This window comes from Anastrepha obliqua, chromosome 4, assembly GCF_027943255.1.
Source record: "Anastrepha obliqua isolate idAnaObli1 chromosome 4, idAnaObli1_1.0, whole genome shotgun sequence".
NCBI lineage: Eukaryota > Metazoa > Arthropoda > Insecta > Diptera > Tephritidae > Anastrepha > Anastrepha obliqua.
This window is the reverse complement of record NC_072895.1, coordinates 25184835-25193399: the sequence shown is the minus strand read 5'-3', so window position 1 is coordinate 25193399 and position 8565 is coordinate 25184835. Positions and strand designations below refer to the sequence as shown.

General features: G+C 33.4%; 2 protein-coding genes across 2 annotated transcripts; both read left to right on the top strand.

The window, feature by feature from the left end:
* The first annotated feature begins 337 nt into the window (after window positions 1-337).
* On the top strand, window positions 338-1772 carry LOC129244837 (coenzyme Q-binding protein COQ10, mitochondrial-like). The gene is made up of 3 exons (XM_054882717.1): window positions 338-560; window positions 721-822; window positions 889-1772. Exons 1-3 carry the CDS (start codon window positions 451-453, stop codon window positions 1337-1339), a joined length of 663 nt encoding a protein of 220 aa, XP_054738692.1. The 5' UTR covers window positions 338-450; the 3' UTR covers window positions 1340-1772.
* A 5014-nt stretch (window positions 1773-6786) lies between these two features.
* Window positions 6787-8348, top strand: LOC129244708 (coenzyme Q-binding protein COQ10, mitochondrial-like). Its single transcript, XM_054882501.1, has 3 exons — window positions 6787-7135; window positions 7296-7397; window positions 7464-8348. Exons 1-3 carry the CDS (start codon window positions 7026-7028, stop codon window positions 7912-7914), a joined length of 663 nt encoding a protein of 220 aa, XP_054738476.1. The 5' UTR covers window positions 6787-7025; the 3' UTR covers window positions 7915-8348.
* Window positions 8349-8565: the final 217 nt, after the last annotated feature.

Sequence of the window (8565 nt, the reverse complement as noted above, 5' to 3'; positions counted from 1 at the left end):
TTCGGTAAAGTTTCTTATTCTGATCCCTAGAATATGCTAGGGTTACCCGGGTTCACGTTTTGGCCTATTTCTCGAGACCCTGGTATCCGATTCTTAAAATTTCAAAACACAAACCATCTACTGAATAGTCCAAACAAAGCCTAAAAATTTGGTTTGGATAGGTGAGCCCGTTCTTGAGTTATAAGATATTTTACATATACACGCTTTAAAATTCACTTTACAGAAACTACTGTGAAACCGGCAGAAATATTTCCTTCACTGACATCATAACCTCATTGAAAAAAATGAAATCAGTTGTCATGATTCATTATTGAATTATGCTCAGTTGTAACTTGACTTGAATACGGAGAACACGAAAATAAAAATTTTAAATAATAATAAATAATAAATTTTCAAAACAAAAAAAAAAAAACAATTCGTGTGTTATTGTAGTGTGAATAGTAATTCCAGATGGGCAGATCCTTTACACGTAGCTGTGGCATTTTTTGTGGCGTAATGTTCAAGAACGCAAAATTGTTGCTGGCAAATAGGCAACTTATCGGTTGCACCTACACACAATTGTAAGTATTACATATTTCATACAAAAATCTAATTTCAATGAAAATTATATAACCCCCTACCAAAGCATATCGTACCAGTTCGAATGTGTCTACATGAACTCGATATGGAAATCGCAATTCGCAACTTAATTTTTTCAAGTTTGTTTACTTCTCTTTGTAGCGCAGCTGCCGGCAGAAACGTGAACTGTCCTCAACGAGACTTCTTCACTTTTAGTGATCTGACGAACAAGAACCGGGAATATGCCAAAAAGGAGTTAATTGGGTAAGCGTGCAGATGTGTATTGTATCCGCTATTACTCACTTAAGTTGGCGTTTCGCAAATTTGCAGATACTCGATGCAAGAAATGTATGATGTGGTCGCCGACGTATCGAACTATTATAAGTTTGTGCCATACGTGAAAAAATCACTAGTACACAGTAAGCGTAATGACGGCTTCAAGGCTGACCTAATTGTCGGTTTCCCACTGCTGAATGAAAGTTATACATCAAATGTTTCGCTTCAAAATCCTGTGCTGGTAAAATCCGAATGCACCGATGGAAGGTTATTCAATTATTTGCGTAGCAATTGGCGATTTAGTCCCGGTCTGAAGGACATTCCACAATCTTGTGTTGTGGATTTCAAAGTAGCTTTCGAATTCAAATCGCTGATACACAGCAATATTGCAAATATTTTTTTCGATTTAATTTGCGATCAAATGGACCATGCTTTTGTGGCGGAAGCTGAACGACGATATGGACCACCTTCAATTAAATCGCTTATATTATGGCGAAGATCTTGACCAAGACGCAATGAACAAGTTAAACATAAATAACTCCGTATTCAAGTACTTTTGTGTGATTGATTATTTTTATTTATATACTTTTATTATTATATTATATATTATATTATATATTATTATTATATATTGCAAAAATATCATTGTTAAACTTATACATACATTTGTACATAAGTGCATACATACATAAGTATATTTTACTTATAGTTCACACGAGATCACACTATTTTGTACATAGCTTTACATGGTAATCATAAGCAAACAAGTAAAAAAGCCTCACCGACAGTACCCAGAGCTGAGGTGTGTATCTTTTTCAAACAAAATTACTCAAAGATAACAAATTTATTAAATTAGTGGTTAAGTCTATTGTAAATAAACATTTTAAAACAAGAAATAATAACCAAACTGTTACAGTTCCTTGTTGTGGTATAACAACCGTGCTTTTTTAAGTTCCTGGGTAAAATGTATGAGTGGATGGATGATATTAACTCTTAACGGCCGAGAGCTTTTTTGTAATACTCGCCCATAAGACGTCGGGGAAATTAGAGGTGAAATTCTGAAACGTTTATAAGAATGAAAACTTTAACTAAACATTTAATCTGATTTATTTTGATATTAATTCAATATATTTACTTGATTTATAATTTTATGTGGTCAACAAACCAGGGATGTACAAAGTTGCAATTCTTTTCATGTCCCCGTAGCGGTCGTTAAGGGTTAACTTTCTTATCGGTAAACTATTAAAGCTATGAACGTGCAATACTTAACTACCGTTATTGCGATTTGAAAGACAGTTGGTTGTTCTAATGAAACACATTCAGACAGAACTTTTTCATTCAGTATCGAAGTTTATTTTCTTAGTCGATATGGGTCTTGCTGGACGAGTTTGCGAATTATTCTAAAAAAAAAAAAAAAAAAATTTGTCAATTTTCTATATTTTTTAACTCGTTACGTTTAATTACATAAATTTGTCAATTTTCAATATTTTTTAATAAAAATTTACATTAACATAGTTTAATACATCTATATTAATATTATAAAGAGGAAAACTTTGTTTGTTTGTAATGAATAGGCTCAAAAACTACTGGACCGATTTTAAAAATTCTTTCACCATTCGAAAGCTACATCATCCACGAGTAACATGAATTATATTTTATTTTGGAAATAGGGCTCGAGATATAGGTCAAAACGTGGACCCGGGTAACCTTCGGATGTGTATGTACAATATGGGTATCAAATGGAATCTGCTGGTGAATGCTTTAGTCCAGAGTATTTTTCATGCCGCTCCGTGACTAGGGTCTCGAGATAGAGACCAAAACGTGGACCCTAGAATGTGTTTGTACAATATGGATATCAAATTGAAGCTGTTGGTGAATGCTTTAGTATAGAGTATTTTTCATGCCGCTCCGTGACTGGGGTCTCGATATATAGGTCAACACGTGGACCCGGGTAACCTATGGTTGTGTATGTACAATATGGGTATCAAATGAAAGCTGTTGATAAGTGCTTTAATACGGGGTAATTTTCATACCTATTGATGACTAGGGTCTCGAAATATATGCCAAAACATGGACCCGCCGTGTCTTTGAACCGAATTAAACCAAACTTACACACATTGTTAAGTAGGTATTGAAGATGACTTCCGTATAGTTTGGATACCTATTGCTAGATAGGGTCTCGGGATATAGGTCAAAACGTGGACCCGGGTAACCTTCGGACGTGTATGTACAATATGGGCATCAAATGGAAGCTGTTGGTGAATGCTTTAGTTCAGAGTATTTCCATCCGCTCCGTGACTAGGGTCTCGAGATAGAGACCAAAACGTGGACCCTAGAATGTGTTTGTACAATATGGATATCAAATGAAAGCTGTTGATAAGTGCTTTAATACGGGGTAATTTTCATACCTATTGATGACTAGGGTCTCGAAATATATGCCAAAACGTAGACCCGCCGTGTCTTTGAACCGAATTAAACCAAACTTAAGCACATTGTTAAGTAAGTATTGAAAATGGGTTTCGTAAAGTTTGGTTGTAATTCGGAGCACTGGCAACGGGTACAGCGTTCTTTTGAACCAGCCATAATGTCGCTTACTGTTTTAACGCTTGGGGCGGACCTGAACTGTCAAATTGACAGTGTGAGTTACAATGTGTCAATATTTCTTTCTGATTTGGATGCCATAAGGAAAAAACGTAAGTGCAACATGTAAAAATTGTTTGTGAATTTTTTTGGAGTGGATTTTGGAACAGTGAGTAATTTCTTACGAAATTTGAGAATTTAATGTGAAATCCGAATGAAATTATGTGTTCGTGGAAAAAAAAAATTTTTTCGTTTTTTTTTTTTGAAAAATATAAATGGACATATAAATTGAAACGAAAAATTCATGGATGATCAGGAAAAAAGACGATTGTTTATTCATATGCGTTGATTTGAAATTTAAAAACAATCTTCTTTTTTCCTGATTTTCAATTTATATTTTATATTTACTCAAAAACAAATAGAAAAACAAAAAATATTGTTTATGCCAAAGCGCTTGAATGAAGAATAAAGAAATAAATAATATGAAAATCATATATTTTCTGTTCTAAACCATATCTATTCTAGTTTAGTGTGCCCAGCGAAGGGGACCGAGTTTGCTAGTATATCGCACCCTAAATACAAAAGGGTCACAACTCAAAATGTACGTTCTGCTCAAATATGAACGAGACGGTATCAATAAAACGGTCCGCGGATGACATATGGCAAAAATAATTTTTTTGTTTTTTGGTAGGACTGTTATAAGCTTACATGGCAAATTTCAGCGTGATATATCACATAGTTTGGTTTCTGTGCTACTGTAAACAAGTCAAGCTCGAGTGTGGAAAATTTAGAGTTGTGCCCCTTTTGTATTTAGGGTGCGATATAATAAATTGCCTTTTGTTCGGTCCTCGAATAATCTTTCCTACTTACAAAAAAAAAATTCTCAAAAATCGACTATTTTTTGGCCCCAAACAGTGGCGTTCCCCCTTAATTTCCTAGAATTCGCTCTCAAAGAGAAAAATAAAAAAAATTAAATGAACGCGAAGCAGTAAAAATTTGCAAGCTCACCTTATTAAATTGTTGACGGGAAGAAGTCACAAAAAGTAAAAAAAAAAAATTAAAAAATAAAGCAAATATAATGCAAAATAACGACCCTAGCACCACATGATTTATTTCGTCCATAATAATTTATTCTATTTCATCAACGATGTCAGATGAAGAACATTAAATTTTCAATTGAATTGTTGTGGCAATCATAGCTTTCTATATATTTTCCTTGCTGCTGTATATGCATGTATGCAAGTATATGATATACATACATATATTGCCAAATTAGTTAATAACCAAGAACCAAACTGCAGCAGCGGTGACTGGAAGCTGTGGTTCAGAAGTGCATGCCTCTACATGATTGACCGATTCCTATTTAATATAGGATATCTAAATTAGATACTCCATTTTAATCAATTTTTTTAATTTAAATTTAGAATTTTGTCTCAATTCGAAAAATTTTAATTCGTGTTTATTTTTACTTTGCGTTTAACTGTTTCTCTCACTTGCAAATTCTTACAAGTAAAAAAGTAAGTCTGTAAGTCGGTTTACTGACGATAGTTTAACGTGAGAACGTCATAAGAAAATACTGATGTACTGGTTGCAATTTTCAAAACAAAATTTTAATTTTATTTGTTTGATAGATATTTTGTATGGATATAGAGGAGGAGGTAAATGGAATCGCAATGGAATAGGTCAAGTTAAATTTACACAAACATGAAAGTTGACGAAAAATTTCTCAAATTCATGAAAGATATGTTCAATTTCGATTGTGCATCAGACGTTAATAAGTCAAAAACACTAAGAGGCAACATCATCGATTTGCCTTTTTCAAGACACTTTACACTCGAAACACTCCCTTTCATTTCCTATTTTTCCTATCATCGTCCTATTCGCAACAGAGAAATGGTTCATTACCATGCACACGGGAAGAAGGCATATGCAAATACAAATATGCGAATTTATATATGTACATATGCGCATATACATACATATATACATATGTTCACTCAAGTAGGTGTGCAGATGTCGAACGTTGCCGAATGCGGGGGCCGATTGTGCTCTATGTCGTTCGTTCCGCGCTTTCGCTTGCAGTTCATGCAAGGTAACGACCAGCCGGCTAAATCGAATTATAAGACGTTATCACGTCAAAATGTATACAGTAAAAACTTGCTACTTCCCCTCAAATTGAAATGTTATTTTGCTCTCTCACTCTCCCTTACTTTGCAATTGTTTTGGATACATGAACACCAAAACTTGTTAATTTGTTACAATTTTTACAATTTATTTGCTTCATGAACAGACCTTTTGACTGCCTTATAATATTTTATTTAAAATAAGCACAAAACTCTGCTCTTATTGCCGTACAAATTTCTGTTATACAGTTAACCAATTTCAATAAATATGCGTGCCAGTGATTTAGTCGAAAAAATATATGATTATATTTTAATAATAAAATAACACATAATAATACTATATAATAATACGAAAATATAATTTAGTTTGCATGAAGAATCAAAAAAAGAAAGTACTTTATTTTTAAAATGGGACATTTTGAAGTGAAAACTTCTTTAGAATCGTTGGGAGTGATTTGAGACTCGATGAAACGAAAAAGCGACACCAAAAAGAAGAAGAAAAAAGATATACGTATATATATGTATGTATAGAAAATGCTTCATTACCAGGCACACAGAAGGATGGCATAAGCAAATTTAAATTTGTGAATTTATATATGTATGTATATATGCGGATATATGTATATATGTTGTGTGTATGTACATATGTGCACATTCATAGGCACAGCATTGCATGTACAGTAGGGCGGGTCGATTTAAAAATCGCTCATTGCTCTATGAAAATCGTATTCTAGGGATCAAAATAAGAAACTTTACCGAAGGAACCATACCTCTAAAACGAATTCTGATGTCCCCCAATTTCAAAATATCACCATTTTTGGCCTTTACATGAAAAAATCAGCTAAATGGCTATGTTTTTTCTTTATTTGCTTTATTTTTATTTATTTATAATATTATCTATTTTTTCTCTTAAGAAATTTATTTAGTCAGAACATATGTAAATGAATGAATGTGAGTTATAGAAAAGAAACTAAAAAGTTCGACCCATATTGGGGGACATCAGAAATCGTTTTAGAGGTATGGTTCCTTCGGCAAAATTTCTTATTCTGATCCCTAGAATATGCTAGGGTTACCCGGGTTCACGTTTTGGCCTATTTCTCGAGACCCTGGTATCCGATTCTTAAAATTTCAAAACACAAACCATCTACTGAATAGTCCAAACAAAGCCTAAAAATTTGGTTTGGATAGGTGAGCCCGTTCTTGAGTTATAAGATATTTTACATATACACGCTTTAAAATTCACTTTACAGAAACTACTGTGAAACCGGCAGAAATATTTCCTTCACTGACATCATAACCTCATTGAAAAAAATGAAATCAGTTGTCATGATTCATTATTGAATTATGCTCAAATTATGCTCAGTTGTAACTTGACTTGAATACGGAGAACACGAAAATAAAAATTTTAAATAATAATAAATAATAAATTTTCAAAACAAAAAAAAAAAAACAATTCGTGTGTTATTGTAGTGTGAATAGTAATTCCAGATGGGCAGATCCTTTACACGTAGCTGTGGCATTTTTTGTGGCGTAATGTTCAAGAACGCAAAATTGTTGCTGGCAAATAGGCAACTTATCGGTTGCACCTACACACAATTGTAAGTATTACATATTTCATACAAAAATCTAATTTCAATGAAAATTATATAACCCCCTACCAAAGCATATCGTACCAGTTCGAATGTGTCTACATGAACTCGATATGGAAATCGCAATTCGCAACTTAATTTTTTCAAGTTTGTTTACTTCTCTTTGTAGCGCAGCTGCCGGCAGAAACGTGAACTGTCCTCAACGAGACTTCTTCACTTTTAGTGATCTGACAAACAAGAACCGGGAATATGCCAAAAAGGAGTTAATTGGGTAAGCGTGCAGATGTGTATTGTATCCGCTATTACTCACTTAAGTTGGCGTTTCGCAAATTTGCAGATACTCGATGCAAGAAATGTATGATGTGGTCGCCGACGTATCGAACTATTATAAGTTTGTGCCTTACGTGAAAAAATCACTAGTACACAGTAAGCGTAATGACGGCTTCAAGGCTGACCTAGTTGTCGGTTTCCCACCGCTGAATGAAAGTTATACATCAAATGTTTCGCTTCAAAATCCTGTGCTGGTAAAATCCGAATGCACCGATGGAAGGTTATTCAATTATTTGCGCAGCAATTGGCGATTTAGTCCCGGTCTGAAGGACATTCCACAATCTTGTGTTGTGGATTTCAAAGTAGCTTTCGAATTCAAATCGCTGATACACAGCAATATTGCAAATATTTTTTTCGATTTAATTTGCGATCAAATGGACCATGCTTTTGTGGCGGAAGCTGAACGACGATATGGACCACCTTCAATTAAATCGCTTATATTATGGCGAAGATCTTGACCAAGACGCAATGAACAAGTTAAACATAAATAACTCCGTATTCAAGTACTTTTGTGTGATTGATTATTTTTATTTATATACTTTTATTATTATATTATATATTATATTATATATTATTATTATATATTGCAAAAATATCATTGTTAAACTTATACATACATTTGTACATAAGTGCATACATACATAAGTATATTTTTACTTATAGTTCACACGAGATCACACTATTTTGTACATAGCTTTACATGGTAATCATAAGCAAACAAGTAAAAAAGCCTCACCGACAGTACCCAGAGCTGAGGTGTGTATCTTTTTCAAACAAAATTACTCAAAGATAACAAATTTATTAAATTAGTGGTTAAGTCTATTGTAAATAAACATTTTAAAACAAGAAATAATAACCAAACTGTTACAGTTCCTTGTTGTGGTATAACAACCGTGCTTTTTTAAGTTCCTGGGTAAAATGTATGAGTGGATGGATGATATTAACTCTTAACGGCCGAGAGCTTTTTTGTAATACTCGCCCATAAGACGTCGGGGAAATTAGAGGTGAAATTCTGAAACGTTTATAAGAATGAAAACTTTAACTAAACATTTAATCTGATTTATTTTGATATTAATTCAACATATTTACTTGATTTATAATTTTATGTG

Excerpts from the sequence above, each read along its gene's own strand:
- LOC129244837 (XM_054882717.1), top strand. The coding sequence starts at position 451 with ATGGGCAGATCCTTTACACGTAGCTGTGGCATTTTTTGTGGCGTAATG. Across the intron at positions 561-720 it reads GGTTGCACCTACACACAATT|CGCAGCTGCCGGCAGAAACG; the intron begins GTAAGTATTACA and ends TTCTCTTTGTAG. Across the intron at positions 823-888 it reads GCCAAAAAGGAGTTAATTGG|ATACTCGATGCAAGAAATGT; the intron begins GTAAGCGTGCAG and ends GCAAATTTGCAG.
- LOC129244708 (XM_054882501.1), top strand. The coding sequence starts at position 7,026 with ATGGGCAGATCCTTTACACGTAGCTGTGGCATTTTTTGTGGCGTAATG. Across the intron at positions 7,136-7,295 it reads GGTTGCACCTACACACAATT|CGCAGCTGCCGGCAGAAACG; the intron begins GTAAGTATTACA and ends TTCTCTTTGTAG. Across the intron at positions 7,398-7,463 it reads GCCAAAAAGGAGTTAATTGG|ATACTCGATGCAAGAAATGT; the intron begins GTAAGCGTGCAG and ends GCAAATTTGCAG.